General features: G+C 37.4%; 3 protein-coding genes across 4 annotated transcripts; 2 read left to right on the forward strand and 1 right to left on the reverse strand.

Annotated features, from left to right (window-relative positions):
• Positions 1–61: 61 nt before the first annotated feature.
• On the forward strand, positions 62–10,580 carry LOC105166883 (sister chromatid cohesion 1 protein 4). Of its 2 annotated transcripts, XM_088882315.1 has the most exons (16): positions 62–364; positions 686–862; positions 2,046–2,307; positions 2,677–2,774; positions 2,917–2,960; positions 3,324–3,370; positions 3,969–4,062; positions 4,257–5,241; positions 5,718–6,164; positions 6,247–6,388; positions 6,819–6,955; positions 7,504–8,582; positions 9,066–9,099; positions 9,712–9,820; positions 9,956–10,085; positions 10,175–10,580. In XM_088882315.1, exons 2-16 carry the CDS (start codon positions 739–741, stop codon positions 10,271–10,273), a joined length of 3,831 nt encoding a protein of 1,276 aa, XP_088738441.1. In that variant the 5' UTR covers positions 62–364; positions 686–738; the 3' UTR covers positions 10,274–10,580. The 2 variants fall into 2 exon arrangements, with proteins under 2 accessions (XP_088738441.1, XP_011084693.1); XM_011086391.3 differs by having other exon boundaries at positions 63–862; positions 3,975–4,062.
• A 934-nt stretch (positions 10,581–11,514) lies between these two features.
• LOC105166937 (uncharacterized) lies at positions 11,515–12,315 on the forward strand. The gene has a single exon (XM_088882316.1). It carries the CDS (start codon positions 11,643–11,645, stop codon positions 12,189–12,191), a length of 549 nt encoding a protein of 182 aa, XP_088738442.1. The 5' UTR covers positions 11,515–11,642; the 3' UTR covers positions 12,192–12,315.
• Positions 12,316–13,161: 846 nt separating this feature from the next.
• Positions 13,162–17,302, reverse strand: LOC105166882 (stearoyl-[acyl-carrier-protein] 9-desaturase, chloroplastic). The gene is made up of 3 exons (XM_011086387.3): positions 16,913–17,302; positions 14,313–14,817; positions 13,162–13,949 (listed from the first exon to the last, which is right to left on the reverse strand). The coding sequence occupies exons 1-3, from the start codon at positions 17,017–17,019 to the stop codon at positions 13,389–13,391; spliced, it is 1,173 nt and encodes a 390-aa protein (XP_011084689.1). The 5' UTR covers positions 17,020–17,302; the 3' UTR covers positions 13,162–13,388.
• Positions 17,303–17,655: the final 353 nt, after the last annotated feature.

Raw genomic sequence — 17,655 nt, forward strand, 5'->3', positions numbered from 1 at the left:
CAGGCCGTCTATTTTTTCATCCCGACGGCGCCCATCCGTCCACCTGAGGCCTACAATTGACTTTCCCAACTTCTGAGCCATTAGGCGCTTTCCATTTTAAACAACGAAAGCTCAAACAGAGCAAGGAAATTTCACGCACTCAAGAATCAAAATTTCATCTTCATCTTCACTCACACAAGTTCGAGATTGTCTCTCTACCTCTCACCCGCACCTTCTCTCCACCATACATACAGATCAAGTGTATGCGCAGGTCTCTGAGGAAGCAAGCGGCGCTGTAGTACTGTTGTGACTTCGATCTTAGCTTGAATTGAAGCTTTCTCGGCGCAGTTCTGGGTTTTTTTGGATGCTTTGAGTTGATAATTTGGTGGGTTTTTTGAGGGAGGTCTTGGTTGTGTGAGTTTCGTAGGTTCTTTAGTGGGTTCACTCTGGGGTGGGTGTGGGCTTTTTTATGCAGAATCTAGGGTTTTGCATTTTGGGATTTGATTTGAGAATGGGAATTAGAGGGGAATTGTGCTTGGTTTTGCATGTGGGTCCTGATTGAAGTGAAAAGTTTGGTGTTTTAGTTGTTTTTGCTAATTCGACTTTGGGTATAGTATTTGTGTTTGGTTTCTAGGGTTTTCAGTGGAGTGTGTGTATTATGTAAAAGAACGAGAAGGATTTAAGTAATTATACTGTTGTTTTGTAGGAGTAGAGTAAGTTGTTGGTTGGGGTTGGGATTGCAAGAAGGGAATTGGAAAAATGTTTTATTCTCAGTTCATATTGGCAAAAAAGGGGCCGCTTGGGACCATTTGGATAGCAGCTCATTTGGAGCGGAAGCTTCGCAAGAATCAGGTTGCTGATACTGATATTGGAGTCTCCGTAGGTAAGATTTGAATTTTCTATTGTTTATGCCGGTTTTAATGCTGAAACTCGTAAGTTGATATATTATCATGGTTGGTGCGCATGCATACTCATCGAAATGGATGGAAAAGTTATGGTTTCAGCCTTAACAAGAGTATGGAATAAAGAGATAAATTATTGTTGAAACAATGCAGCTTGTGAATAGTATTAATAAATTGGAAACAGTTTCCATGGCTTGCATAGGTTAGTTCTCGTCATTTTTTTAGGGTTGTAGTTGGTGTTTGCTAGCTGTTTTTGGAATGAGAACAGGAAAAAAAGTAACTGGATCAAAGGTAAGTCAGAAGGTGGTTGTTCTATTCCAGATATCATGTAAGATTTTGCAAATTAACGTATAGAGGAAGTTACAAGATAACCATCTTTCAGTACCTGTTATAATATCCAAATCAACACCTGACAAGTTATGCATTCCCGAGAGTAACCTATATATGGTAAGAATTTGCATGAAAAATGTAAGCATCATGATTCTTCTACATGAAAACTTATTGACGTTTGTGGTCTCTCACTATGCTTGATGATGTGATGCATTGTTTGTTACTTGACATGATAGTTTGCTTTGTACATTTTTCGTTAATTATGCTGTATTTGTTTCTGCTTAATGACCAAATTCTTCAGTTACTGTACAGCGTGTATGAGCCCATTGTAGAGCTCATTGTATATGCTTATTTGGATATCAATTTATGATAGTGCACTTTATAATGTGCAATTCAGGTAGTTCTTCCTGTCTGGGAATGGATGTAATTATGATTTTTCTAATTAAAGAATGCAAAAAATTAGAAAAAAGGACATAAGTTGAATTAGAGGAGGTAGATGTGAAATTGAGCTAAGCATAGTGAGACTACAATATAATGAGAGTACTATAGTATGCAATTTCTGGGAGGTTGGCAGTTCGGAAAGACTGTTTTGGCAAGGCAAATGGCACCAACTAAAATGTTCCTGTGGTTCTCTCATGTTCTCCATGCTGAATTCGTCTTTAGGTGGTGCTATTATGATTGTTGTTGTTGTTGTTTTTGTTTTTTTGACTTTAATGCTGATCATCTATAAGGAAAAAACATGCTGGAACTTCCTTATTTCTCTTTCTCTTTCGATTTTGGTAGGAAAAAAAGAACATTGCACCTTATTTATGATAAACTGCTTATCTTGTACAGACTCAATTCTTTCTCCCGATGTGCCTATTGCGCTTCGGTTGTCCAGCCATCTTCTGGTTGGTGTGGTGAGAATATACTCCAGAAAGGTGAACTACCTCTTTGATGATTGTAGTGAGGCCTTGCTCAAAATTAAGCAGGCTTTTCGCTCCGCTGCTGTGGATCTACCTCCAGAAGAGTCAAAGGCACCATATCACTCCATTACCTTGCCAGAAACGTTTGATCTAGATGATTTTGAGCTGCCAGATAATGACATTTTCCAGGGGTTAGTTTGAAAATATTTAAAATCTTCCCTGAGACGCTAGCCTTTTTTGTGATTTTAACTGTTTCTAAAGATTTCTGAATTCATTAGACTCTAGACCTGCTGGTTGCATAAATTAGCCTAATTCATACGATGCCCAAGCATCCGACTTGATGAAAATGTGACTTACTGGTAATATGTCTTAACATAAATAAAAGGAGAGTGCGGTTCTTCCCCGGTGAGCTGAAAATAGTAGAACATGTTTTGATATTCATAAACAAGTTGGCTTGTATCTTTGTCCTGTTTTTGACTAGGAAGATTGGTTTTTATGCAATATCTTATATTTCTAGGCAATATGATTATTTTTTCTGTATAAAACTGCAAATTTTGCAGTAACTTTGTAGATCATCATATTAGTTCAAGAGAGCAAATTACCCTTCAGGATACCGTGGAAGGAGTCAGTTACTCTACGTCAAAGTTTGGCCTGGATGGTTAGTACTATTCTCCTCATTTATTGAATTTCTGGATTGTTAGAACTTCTCCTCAACATATGTAAAAGCAGCAAAGCAACTCAAAATGTGGACAGATTTATGGGATTGTAATTGCTCCTAATGTTGCTTGTGTTGTTCTCAGAGAGATTTGGCGATGGTGATGCCTCCGGTCTGGACCTTGATGAGGTACGTTGCACTATTTATGCTGTCAATCTGTTTTTTCCAATCCTCATTTTCTTTATGCTACAGTAGATGATGGGATCTTTGTACTTGATTACTCGCAGCAAGTTACACATTATTGTTATTGATATGACCTGCCAAATTTAAATCCTGCAGTAAAATGCTATATTTTTTAATTTACAAGGGGAACTCTATCAAAATGGTCTCTGTTAGATATGTATTCTATGCCCAATAAAATAAAAACTTCAGGATTCTGATCCTTTTGTTCCATTGTGTCTTAGATAACTGCAACCGACATGCATATTTGTCCACATTCTTATCGTAATGATATTCACTAGTTCTATATTTTCATTAATCGATTGCATCCAGGAACTGTTTTTGGACAAGATTGCCACTGCAGGACATGCCGGTGAGAGGTTAGACTCAGATCTAAACTTTTTTTTCCCTTATGGTGGCAAGTATTTCCTTTACTTTCCTGGCCTGGACTTATATGTGGTGTTTAGAATACCATTGGCCTTGAAATATTAATTGTATTTCATTATTATTCAACTCATGATTGTAATGCCTAAAAGTAAAAGTAGCTTATACATGTCATGAATTTTCCAATTCAATCTTTCTCAAGGTCAGTGAGAAAGGATTTTTTATAAGCTAACTGCACTTTAGACGATATTCCTTGGTTGTTTTGGACTTGATAACAATGCTCTATTTCATTGCAGCACAATTATTCAGTAAGCATAGAGTCATTAAATTTTCTGGTTGGCTGGGTTGACGGGTGGCTGTCTACTTCAAATACATATAAATAAGTGGGTAACTTTTTGTGCTACTCTACAGAGGGTAAAAAGAAAAATGGGCATTCCCTAATTTTTCAGTGCTACTTTATATGCATTCTTATCTGGCCCATATTGTTATATAGTTAGTGGTATATCTGGTGTAAGATTTTCATGTCTTTGGTGATTGATGTTGTTGATCTTGAAATTATTTGAATGCCGATCTCTCACTCTATCTTCTTTGTAGCTACAGTTCTGATCCTCAGGCCTCTATCGAATCAATGACCCCTCTCAAGCAAGACCAACATGCTGAAACTAGGACTGGCAACTCAGGAGCCAGGGTAGCTGCTCAAAACTCTAAAACTGTGCTAACACATGGTTGAAACATAGCAATATTATTCATCATATGTTACATTTGTGTTGCAATATATAGATTTTCTTATATGTTGGTTTGCTTTGCAATAACACAAGTAAATATGGCTTTATTGAAAAACTCAAGGATTTATTCAGTGAAGATTGTTTACTTTCCTTACAGGTTGATGATGTTGATGACCATGCTGATCTCATGGACTATGCACAGGCTCCATGTACCCCTGGGCTGGTTGAAGAGCCCAACTTATCCAATGTCCAAGAGGTTTCTGCATGTGATGATCCCCTGGAATCAGAATATCATTTAGTGGAATCTACCATGATAGAAGATGCTAAAAACAATATGTATGAGGATAAACAAGAGGTCAATTGGTGTTCTCATGATAATACATATTCTGGTGCAATTCCTTTGGTGCTAGCTGAGGAAAATGGGAACCAGGGAGGTGATTTGGATGTCAAACTTTCAAAGCCACAACAAAGATCTTCTATTGAAGCTAACAAGGAATGTGCTTCATTGGATGAGTCAGGATCAGGATCTAAGCTCACGTCCGATTTATTAGGTCAAGTTGACCTTGTAAACCCACCTTCGGAATTGGTTGATAAAATTATCGAGGCATCAGATGCGCCGTGCCCGGAAGATTTACAAAATGGAGCCGCCAACAAAGATAAAGACTCTTCTTTCGCTGTTGAGAAACCCTGTGATGATGATCAAGATCCCTATGATATTTGCTTAGAGAAAAGCTCTTGTGAAATTTCTGGTTTGACTGGCGCCTGCCACCAAGTTTCTGAAGGTGTCTCAGCAAAAGATCAAGGATCACCTGGGGTTGAAGCTCCTGGCTGTGTAGAAGTTGCAACTAATCAGGAGAAATCATGTCCTGATGTATCAGATTTAGCTTCTGAAAACCAAGATGTATCTTTGCGGCAGGAGCCTGAAACTCAGACCTGTCATGAACCAACGGATTCAAGCTCATTGAACCTTGATGTCCGTGAAAAAGTTGTGTCCAGTGAAACTATGTTTGTGAGACCTTCTAACTCCGACATTGAACAACCTGATATGATGACCTCTTCATGTGGCATGTCGAGGGATGCTGATGTACAATCTGATGTTGCTGCTTTAGCAACTTCTGAGAGGGAGGAGATGGTAATGCTAGGTTTGTCTATCAAACTTGAACTTATTAATCCAATGTAATCTTGAAATTCAGGTTCTGTAGGAGAAGTTTACCATTTGAAGAAGTTTAACTTTCTTCACTTTTTGCCCTTAATTTTAGTTCCATGTAACATACTTCCTACTTCAGTTTATAATCTTTGCATCGTTTATTTCTGATTCTCTCTGATTTATTTCATGCGGTATTTAACACTTATAACGTTCAGCAAATTACTAATGAGTGATGGGTCTTAGGCTGATTTTTGGATTTAAAATCAAGTGGAATTGTTGAAAGTGGAATGGAGTTAATAGCAACAATAAATGCAATTAGGTTGAAAGAGAAAATGTGGAATGAAACATGCTATTGGATGATCTTAGGACTCTTGATCTCTACCTGTAAAGAGGCAGCCTTAGTTGCTACGAAAGAGTATCTTTCTATATGCAGAAATATATGATTTGATGTTAAGCTCTTTGTTTGATCAGGTAAAGCTTCTGGCTTAACTGATAAATCAGAAGAAACGCTGAAGGAAAATCACATGCTAGAACGCTCATCACAAGAAAACATTCATGGAGCTGCCAGTGAACTCGATCACAGTCAAGTGCGTAATGCAAATTCACGTGATGTGCTGATGCAAAATCAAAACAATTCTGCAGAGGCTGAGCAGCCTGCTCCTGAAAAGCTGTTGTCAGTACCAGAAGGTGTTGTGGATCTACATAGAAACATGCTAGTAGAAGGTAGCCCTGGAGAATTGGTGGGGCTTGATGAAGGTGATGCTGGGAGCAAAATTATTTCAGGCAAGAAGCGTAGTTTTACTGAAAGTACACTGACAGAGCAGAGTCTGAATTCAGTTGAATCTTCAAGATTGGTTCGTTTCAAAAGAACAGTTGAGTCCGTTCCTGATGATGATGATTTGTTGTCCTCCATTTTAGGTATATTAGATTCTCTTCTTCCACTTGTTTGGAACTCATTTTCTACTAAATGGTTCCTGATTTGCTGTGAATATCGCCTCAGTTGGAAGATCTTCAGTTTTGAAAGTAAAGCCAACACCTCGTATTTCTGAGGTGACATCTACGAAACGTACTCGTTCTGCTCCCCGTAGTGGTGCTCCCAAAAGAAAAGTGCTTATGGATGATACAATGGTTTTGCATGGCGAGTATGTTCCTCTTTTTTATACTTGTGCATAAATTCCTCTTGACTCTGGCCTTTATTATCTATCATTCTAAATTTGGTAATAGTTTGCAAGACCACATGCAACATTAATTTATTAACAAATAATCAAGTAATTTGTGGATAGTATGTTATGCATCTCTTTTAGTGATTGAAATAATCAAATTTGGTGGAGTCTTAATCTATTTATTTCCAGTTGTGACAAAATTCTGACTTAGATATATTTTGGCTGTTTATGTTAATTTGACTGTTTGCCTTTTACCAGTTATGCTATGCCTATTAAATGCTTAGGCACATTTGCTGTTTATTGACAGTGTCATAGGCCAGGATTTATTCCAGAGTGTTCTAGCAAGGGACTTTTTTAACAGGTTGTCCACATTATACTGATAACTTACTTTGCTTCTGCTCCTTTATAGCATGATTCGACAACAGCTGACAACCACCGAAGACATACGTCGTGTAAGAAAGAAAGCTCCTTGTACACACACTGAAATTGCAATGATTCAGAAACAAATTTTGGAAGATGAGATTTTTCGTGAGCCTATATTTACTGGTGAGTTTGTAATGCTGATATCCTGCCTTTTGCTATTGAATTATATTTTCCTTGTAAGTTTCAAATTTTGACCTTGATCTTTTAGCAAAAAAATTGATTCTTTTGCCAGCTATATGGCTGCAAATTCTCTTCAGATGAGTTTGGCATCATATCAAATCCTATAGTTTTTCTTTCTTAAGATTCTATAAGCCGAATGCTTTGGCCACGAAGAAGTCTGATTCACAAATAATGATTCTATGTAATGTAAACCTGTATTACAATAGATGATTGTACAACAGTGTAGGCTTGCGCATTTTGTTTCTGGGTTTATTTATCTTCTATCATATACATTTTATTTGATTATCAATTATTGGACTGATGACCTGTTTATGGAGCGTGACTAGTGTAATCATCATTTGCGGCTGCAAGATAAACCATTTTAAAGATGGGTTAATGTGATCTTCTCTTGTTACCTCTTCAATGCTTTTTTCTTCTACTTCCTCTTTGTGCCCCCCTGCACCCAACCATTTGAGGTTCTTACTAAGTTACTTCATTGATTTTTTTTCTAGGCATGTCGATGGAATTGGCATCTATGCACACTCGAATGCATGATTTGAGTGGAATCACAGTCTCCAAGAATGATCCAGATGGTGCTTCTCTTGAAATTGTGGCTGAGCCAGAGCCACCTTCCAAAAATGACATTTCCCTTGAAACCACTGCTGTACCGATTGTAACATCTCATGATGTCAAAAATGATGATTCTCTCGCAAGTGCAGCTGAGCCACATTTAACTTCCCAAAATGCTGAAATTGGTGAGGTCCTGGAGACAGAACATGTTAAAGATTCCGAAAGGCGTAATTTGACAGAACAAAGTGAAATGAGGATATCCCCTGAACTTTTGTTAGACACAGATAATGAAATGGCAGAGACTCGTGAGAATCCTCTGATGAGTAATATTCAGATGGAGAACCTCGATGCGATGAATAAAGAAATTAATATCAGTGAAGAGCCTAATAAACCTACTGCTGTTGCGGAGGCTGATCTCTCACAGCAGCCTCTGCTGGATGTAACTGGAGCAGAAACAAGTCGAAGAAATGATGATGATACAATAAATTCTGCTGGTATTGTTGGAGTCAAGTCATTGTCCTCCAATGAAGACAATTCATCTTGTGTGGTCCAAACAAGTTTGATAACTGAGACGAGTGAGACAAACATTTCTATCAATGCTGACACGTCAGCTCTTCTTCTTGATCAAAAGACGGATGGGGACTCCATTAAGTTGGATTTGGCAGTGGTGGATGTTGATAATGGACAAACCATTAGTAGAGATGAACTTACGGAGAAGGATGGTGGTATTAATACTGCAGCTGAGGCTGAGCCGGTACAAAGGGATGATGTTGTATCTGAGGTTCTCCGTGATGGTGATGCTTTTGAGCTGCTATCAAATGATAAACATGGAGAATGGGAGCATAATGAAATTTATAGTATTATATCGGGCGAACAAATTGTGGCTTCTCCATATCCAGCACAAGTAGGTTTGCCAGAGGAGGGTTTCACTGACAATGGTGAAAATCCAGAACGTCCAGAAGCTTATCAACGCTATATGATGGATGCAGAAAGTTCTGGTTTTGATTTGCATGATCTAGAGGTAAGTTGTTTCTTGCATTGCGGGTCTATATTTGAGTTATTGTGGAATTTGATAGGGAAAAGTTGTAATCATTGCAAGAAGTTTGTTAACATGTGCCCGTTCCTGCCAAATAACGAGTGTGTTTTCACTTAGTTGTTTTGTACTCTTACACATTGTCTGGATGGTCCTATACGTGCATGACCAATGTAGACAAAAGACTGCATTATGATTGCTACTAAGAGCGCTTGTTAGATCAGATAACAGTAGTTGCCGTATTTAATATATAGTTGAGAAGGAAGCTTATTGATGGGTATTCTTGCTGGTGTGCCTGTACATTATGAAAGTTAGAGATGATTCCAAATAATACTTTTCCCTCCTGACGGTGTGAACCCATTCTACTTGCATTTTCAGTTGCATACATCTGAAGGTTGTGACATTTCTGTTGGATCTGGTGCTTTCTGGTTTTGAGTTTTATTAGTAACTTTGTATCTCTATATGATGCAGGAACTAAATCATTCAACTGCTGGAAATGACACAGGTTTGCTTCTATCTTACTAATTGGATCTAGCCTTGAACAGGGGGGAAGAGAAAAACGAAAACAATATACTTGCAGTATTACAAAGCAAGCATTGTAGAGAACGAGCATAGTGAAATGTCGGCATAGTTTCCATGGATTGAATGTTCTGAAGGTCTATATATGACCTCATTGGCCTGATTTTTCCATCTAAAGTTACAGTACCCAGTCTGGTCACTGACTTGGGATGGCAAGGAGTCCAAGTTAGACCCTGCCTCAGGCCGATTTTGAAACGACAGACGGGTCCCTAGTCCAGTCTTGACTTTTGGTGTTTAGAACCAGATTAGATTTCTTTTGATATTTTATATATATATATATGTATCTTTTAATCTACTTGGATCCATGAACTTTTTGGTGGGTTCGTTCTCGGGTTTTGGACATACCTGCCTCAAACTCGACCCGTTGCCATCCCTAGTTATCGCATAAAATCCCGACCAAGCTTAGGGTCATGAAGATTCCAAGTCATGGCTTGTCCTTTTCAGCTGGGCTCCTATAAGTCTTATTAATCTTCCTTTTCTGTTGCAACAGGTTTATCTCGCTTAACTATGCCTGATCCCTTTCTCTTTGATCTTTCAGAGTTCCTAAACGTTGATGATGACGAGCTAACTGAAATGGCCGACGATCATATTCCTGATGACGCAGAGGCACGATTCACTGAGAACACTGGGTGGTCTTCACGTACAAGGTACATATCATGCTGAACAATTCCATTCATAACGTCTTCAATTTTATCAGGACTCCAGATTTGTGTTTTTCCGGATGCTGTCTCCGTAAATCAGTGCTGCACACTGTCTGATTTGCTAATTACATTATTCCTCAGGGCTGTTTCCAAGTACCTTCAGACCTTGTTTGTTAAGGAGGCTGAGCACGGAAGCAAATCTCTCTCCATGAACAACCTCTTAAGTGGTAAATCACGCAAGGAAGCATCGAGGATGTTTTTTGAAGCACTGGTAATGCCAAACTCCACTGAACGTTTAAAGGATTCATGTTTGTCTAGGTATCGTTCTTGATGTTTTCTTTCCCACTCAAACATGTTCAGGTTCTCAAAACCAGAGATTACGTTCACGTAGAGCAACAGAACCCCTTTGACGACATTACCATAAAACCTCGAACGAGGCTGATGAAGTCCGACTTCTAAATCCATACATCCAATGTTGGGGAACACCTGAAAACTCATGAAGGGCCGATGTTTTTTTGCTAGAACGCCAACCGGGCCGTCTTAACCTGGGTTCATTCTTTATCATAGGCGACTGAATCAGGTAGTTTTTACTGGTAACTTGTGAACTAAGTAGATCCGACGACATCATGGTACACATTTGTAGCATAATACACATGTTTGTAATTCTATGTATATAGTATGTAAAAGTTAAAGTTTGATTTATCAGATGGAAATTCTATGTAGTTCCCACTTTTTTTCTGGTTTAATTTTTATCATATTCGTTCTATTGTGCTTTCTGATTTTCTTTTTTTCAATCATAATAATCACTTTGACATCCATCTTGAATTAAAATAAGCTCATAACATAAAAAAAAAATTGTAAAATTATAATGAATTTAATACTTTCTTTTATGTATTTAATAAATACAGCAGTTACAAATTTGCAAGTATTAGAAGTATGGATGTTCATAAAATTATTTTCTAAAAGGAAACTTGAATATCATTATTAAACGATTATTAATTTATTGTTATAGAATGTAAGTTTTATTTATGTTGGATGTTTTTGTACTGCCCAACATAAGTTGATTCAAGTAAAAAATTAAAATAATATCAATTTATGTAATATATTGATATAATTGTAAATATTAAATTTTATTTTAAAACTCTAATTTTTAAAAGAAAATAAATTTTGTTACAACTAAATTTACAACTTTCTTATGACATAAAAACAAAAGATATCTATTACATTCGTCCTTTAATTGTGTCCTTTTGATATTTCGAAAAGGATAAAATGCAATTCATCTATTGTGATATGCGATGAGTGGTGAAAAAAATATTAGCACAATATCTCTTCTATTTTAAAAAATAAAACACAAAAAAAAACCCAATCTCCATTAATAGGGATAATTTGGTTTATTTCTTAAAAATTTAAGTTTTATTTGCTAACTATTTATCGGTAGGGGGTATTTTTACTCGTTTTTTATAGCACGTGAAAAAATAAATTGTATTTAACTCAAAATTTTGAAACTTTCTATCTTTAAAAATTCCAAATTAATCTATTAAAAGAAATAATAATATATGATTATGACATTCTGACATATCCGTTGCATTTTTGCTTTTTCACATTTCTTAGTTCTACCCCCTAACGGTCATCTCCTCCACCCCCCTCCCGACCGTTGTTCCACCACCCCTATATATATGCCCCCACCTCCACCCCCTACCCCCACCAACAACAACTCTCTCTCTCTCTCTCTCTCTCTCTCTCTCTCTCTCTCTCTCTCAATCTCTATCTCTCCCCAATCATCAATCCATTACATCCGCCGATCACTTAAAAGATATCCAGAGTAATAATGGGGTTCTCGATCGACAGCGCCTCCGCCGGCGAATGCACCCGCACACACAAAATCTTCCTACTCACCAACTACATCCTCCTCGGCGCCGCCTCCAGCTGCATCTTCCTAACCCTATCTCTCCGCCTAATCCCCTCTCTCGTTGGCGGCCTCCTCATTCTCCTCCACATCGTCACCATAGCCGGCGCCATCTCTGGATGCGCGGCCGCCTCCCGCGGCGACTCCAAGTTCTACGGCGCCCACATGGTGGCCACAGTTCTCACGGCGATCTTCCAGGGCTCGGTCTCCGTGCTGATCTTCACCCGGCCGTCCGATTTCCTAAGCAACCTGAAATCGTATGTGAGGGAGGAAGACGGCGTGGTGATACTGAAGCTGGCAGGCGGATTATGCGTGGTTATATTCTGCTTGGAGTGGGCGGTGCTGACACTGGCCTTCTTCCTCAAGTACAATGCGTATGTGGAGAGGAAGGGCGGTAATGGTGGAATGCGGAGCGCCAAAGTTCAAGATGAGGAGGATTTGAAGACTTTACCATGGCCTTTTCAGGTTTAATTCAAGATTTGAATTTCTTTTTGCGGGAATTATTATTTTGGGTATATAGGGTGATATTATTTTATTATTTTTTTGGTAATGTGGGGTTATTGTTGTGATGATGGATAAAGTATATTATTCTTGATTTTGTTGTGGGTTTTATCCTTTTATTATTATTTTTTTAAGCAAAAGTGATTAATTATTATTTATTAAATAAATTAATTATAATTATTAATATCAAATATTTATATTTAACAATAATTAATAATTATAACAATCATACACTAGTCATTAAAATTAAATAATTATTTTCGATCAACAACCATTATTTTATTGTGGGTTTGGTCCTTCCATTATTAATTGATTTGAGCTGATTTTCTACTGAGATTTATATGGACAGATTTGGATTTGAGTGAAAATTTTGAAAAAATATTCAAAATGGCACCTATAGTAAAATAATTTGAAACCATAATAAAAGAAATCCGTTTGATCAAAACATTTCCAAACAAATCAAGAAATCCTTAATACAAGTTGAATTCCACAACCTCAAATTATGATTGTGGAATTTTTTTCATTTTTTGCTTATTTCTTTCGTCGCCAAAAAACAGAAAAGAAAAGGGTTAAAATTCAGTTCCTCCTAAAACGTACGATGCAAGAACAAATAGGCACAACAATTGGGGGATAACAGGTCCGTGGAAGGTGCGGGAATCCAGCAAAATAAGAAAGACAATCAGTAGTAATATCGTTGTCGTGTCCAAAATGTATCGGATGCGGTAAATAACGTGTTAGAACTATTATATCTGTTTCTAATGTGTTGGATATTGCAAAAAGAAATCCGGATAATTAAGTTGAGACAAGTTTTTAAGCTAAAAAATCAATGAAACTACGTAAAACCATAAATAGATTCAAAATTTGCAAACCATTTCCATCCCAAGTCAAAGCATCAAGTACTAATTCAAAAACGAGGTGAAGATCAAGAAGATCGAAATCATGAAACAAAAGGGAACACTATGTAACTGCAGATTGTCTTTTGTTGCTCAGGCAAAATTTTACTCAACACAATTCCTACACTCCTACGACGTTGGAACATCAAACCAACTCCTCAAAACAGAGAGAAAAGAGAAGGAAAGAAAGATCCCATTTGAATTCTTTTTCCAACTCATATTCATGATGGAGACGAGACGAAAACATGCCAACCTTTCTGATGTTTCCCAGTAATCAAATCATGATTTTGCCACCATAAATCCAGCTGAAGGGAATAGCCGACCTCTTCTTTGCCCTGGCTTGTGCTCTCTCCTCCAGCCGTCTAATTCTAGGTGGCAAACCACACACGTAATCCTGTGCTTTCCGGCCCTCACTGGAAAGACCTGTCAACTTCTCCACCTCCCATCTTGCTACTAAGAATTCCAATATATCGGCATAGTCCTTAGCAGTGTAGACTCCCAGCCGTTGTGCCACAGCTGAGAAGTGTTCAAACAGATTGTCGTCCTTGCCATCATACATCAGGTGAGCAGGCATGGAGATTTTCTTCCTCATCATGTCAGCAAGAGACAATACTGTGTCATCAGGGTCGATTTCAAAGAGCTTTTCCACAATTTTGGTATAGGCCGTCTCGTGGCGCTTCTCGTCTGCTGCTATGGTGCCACATATTTGAGCTAATTTGTAGTCCCCGTGATCCTTGGCAAGCCTGGCTGTGTTCCCATGAGAAATGAACGTTGCCCTCTCCTGAAATGAAGTGTAGATAAATCCTAGATAGGGGTTGTTCTCTGTACGAGGATCCTGTTATTTCAGAAGACGTATGGAGAAAGTTAAAACCTATATCTCAGTATGTGAGCTGTAAAGAGGCAAATATCGGGGTTTCATATAAAAAAATGCCACACACATACAAGAAGAAAAGTCAGATGCCCACCGGGATTACATAAATTTCCTAAATAGCTTTTTTGCTTTAATCCAAACAAGCACCAAAGCATTGCTTCAATTTCCACAGTTCTGATATTTAGCATTTGCACAGAAGAATTTCAGCAAAATCTACTCCATTTTCTCTTTCAGGAATAAGGTTGATTGATGATTTTACATATTACTTCGCTAGCATACTCAATGCAAAAGCACAGAGCCCGTATATCGGATAAGAGAATAACTTACCATTCCCGAACCAATCAGGTATTGTATTGTTTTTTCAATTTGCTTCATGTCAACACGTCCAGAAAGATAAAGATATTTGTTCAGAAGGTCACCGTGCCTATTCTCTTCAGCAGTCCATGCCCGAGTCCAAATAGCCCATGGAGTGAGGCTAGCACCTGTCTCATCTCGGACTGCGTCTAGCGTGTTGATCATAGTCTGATAAGTTGGAAGTGCTTCCTCTGTAATCATATCTCCGACCAAAACAACAAAATAGTCCTCTGGAAGTTCCATGGATCTTTCCCTCAGTTCCTTGACCTGATCATGGAAGCCTGGTGATGATGGATTGGGCAGAAAGTCAGACGGCTGCCAACACTTCTCAACATCCTTAAGGAGCACCAAGATGTTCTCTTCAGCCCAATCATGCAGCGAATTAAAGATCTCCTGCTTCTCTGGCGGCATGGAATGGGTCACTTGGACGTGCACTTCTCGCGGTGGACTGAAAGGCTTTCTAACATTTCCAACCTCTCTGGATAGATAAAAGGAAAGTTCTCAGACATGCATTGGGAATAAAATCAGTAACGAGGCAATAAGATTGATAAAATCAGGATGTGTCTCAATTAATTTAAAATAAGACGGCATATTAAAATATGTCTCTAATCAATACATTCCTTGATGCGAAATAATGAGTTCATGGGGATGAAACGAAACAGAACCACAATGTTATTGTAAGTATGCAGGCAAGTTTAGGGACAAATGGCCAAGATCATCAGAGGACCAGGATAAGTTAAAGCAGTGGGAATATACACGCGACGGAAAATTTTTCTTCTCACGAGAATGGATCAGACTTCAAATGGAATTACATTCTGAAAATTATCAAACTTTTGCTTAGGTTTTGTAATAGAAAACAAGCCTTTGTTTCACTACTAAATGGGTCTTCAACAATTATTAGTAAGGTTAATATGATTCAATAAATTGTTCATCAAGTAAAGCTAATAAACTAATTCAGAACTAATATCATAAAAATCATCATATTACTATGCATTCACAAGCACATACTCATTAGGAAATGATATGGAGTGTCATAAACCCATCAATTTCCAAAGAGCACCTATGGAGATAATTGAATAAAAATATCCTAGATATATCAAAACTGCCTAACAGGAGAAAACTAATTAAAATCCACAGCTTTCAACTTTGCAAAGGAAGACAACGGACATGTCTTTGCAACAAGCTGCCCTTACAAATGATTCCTCTTTGCTTCTCTGTTCCTCTCCTTTCAGAGGAAGGGCATAGGAAAAATAATTAAGAGTAAACACAATCAAGGTACCATTAGTTTCAAGATGACAAAATACCCATAAAAGTATCCAAGTCAAGAAAGAAACGTGACAAACTACACCAACCACCTCATTGTGTAGAAAATGAAAAAGTGAATTGGATAGGTATAACTACTAAAACAGGAAAATTTTAGGCACAGAAGAAATAATAGTTCTAACCAACCGCTCAATTCTCATAGTACTTTGAGCCCAGAAGAGGATACATATGAAATTTGATTACTAGTTCAAATGAAAAGGAGAAAAACTAGGTCAATCATTACAAAGATGCCACCAAACTTGCATCAACTCAAAGAGGATCAAGAAACATAAGAAAAAGAAAAGTAAAATTTTTGGTGTAATTGGCGACGCACCAATACTTAAAGTAAACAACAGATCCACACTGCTACTGCAACATGCGTGACCACAATGGTAAATACATATTAACATAAAATTAGACCGTCTAAAATAACTTCATAAAACATAAAATAAATGTCAACTGACACAGTTAAAAAGGTCAAGAAAACATCAGAGACAATATTCAATTTTCAACTCATACACATGGTTCATCAAATCATAAAATATTATATTACATTGTACTATGAGATTATTAAAAAATAAGCCACCCATGCTTAACATCCACCCATAAGCATCTTATCCGTCTATCAAAACAGACAACCATAAGATCATGCATGCATCATTGAACAAACTTATCACCATTACCATCAACACACCCCTCCATCACTCGTACCAAAAAAAAAAATGTAGGAGAGAAAGGAAGGAGGGAAAACCATAACAGATAGAAAATACTAATATCATAAAACAAGAAGAGAAAAAGCTACTAGGAAAAAGAAAATAAAACAGTTAAAAAATATGTGAGTGGACACAGAACAAGAAAGGTGTGCATGCATCAATTAAATCAAGGAAAGCTGAGGTTTAGCATAGTGGGAAAGTATTCATTGGGGTTGTTAACATAATAATATGAAAGAAGTTAAAGAGCAAGAAAATAATCTCTTGAATTCCACAAATGGCAACGCACATTAGATGGATCACTACCATGCAACTTGTTCAGCGAATAAATTACCACAAATTCAGATCAATACAGCATAAACAAGAAGCCCAAATCCGTCTTTGACATGGCCATTACATTTTCAATACAAGTACCACAACAGAAAAAAGGAACAGGGGTTAAAAATATCCAAGAAAACCAAGTGAAAAGCGAAAGTTTGATAGTCGATCCCCATTTAAACCATTTATCATCGAGAAACAACAAAAGGAACGTTTATTTTACAAACAAATGAAGAAACTCACGCAGAGGGAGAATGAAGAGTCGAAGCCATGGAAACTCTGTGAGATCTGAGCTGAGAAGCAGGAAAAGCAGGGATCCTGTGGGGAACAAAGCTGACTCTGAGTGCCATTTTGCCTATATTTCTTGAAAACGAGAAACCAAACGTCAATCTAGTTTTCTTGAGGAAATTTTATCAAACGGATTGTGGGTGGGATGGGAATGGGAAGAAATTTAACAAACACAAGGAGATGGGAGAGTGAAGGTTGGAGAGAGAGGAATGCTTAAAAGGGAGAAGAAGAGAGAGAGGAGTAGGAGAAAACGTTAGGGATTGTAACTGAATAGTTGTGTGGTTTTGGTTTTTGATTGCTCAGTTGGACCACTTCTGGAAGGCGATGGTTACGATGATGCATCACACTCACACGTACAACACCCTCTTCTCTGCTTGTACTTGTCAGTCTCATAATGAGATGTAATTGACAAAAATAACCTTAACAGCTTCACTTTTTTACCATATCTTTAAAATTAATTGCATATCAATATTTTTTTATTTTATAATTATCCATTTGTTTTACTTAATTAAATAAAAATTTTAAATTGAATATTTATCTTACTTTGTATAAATTATTTTGATTAAAATAAAAAATATAAAAAGGAAAAGAATGAATGGTTGTTATGGAGTAATGAAGTAGAGTGTTTTATTGTAAAAATGCTTAACCTTTATACACCACTTATATCATATACTATCAAATCTAATGCCACCCATAGC

The sequence above is a fragment of the Sesamum indicum genome, linkage group LG7, assembly GCF_026168435.1.
Source record: "Sesamum indicum cultivar Baizhima isolate 11 linkage group LG7, ASM2616843v1, whole genome shotgun sequence".
NCBI classification, from domain to species: domain Eukaryota; kingdom Viridiplantae; phylum Streptophyta; class Magnoliopsida; order Lamiales; family Pedaliaceae; genus Sesamum; species Sesamum indicum.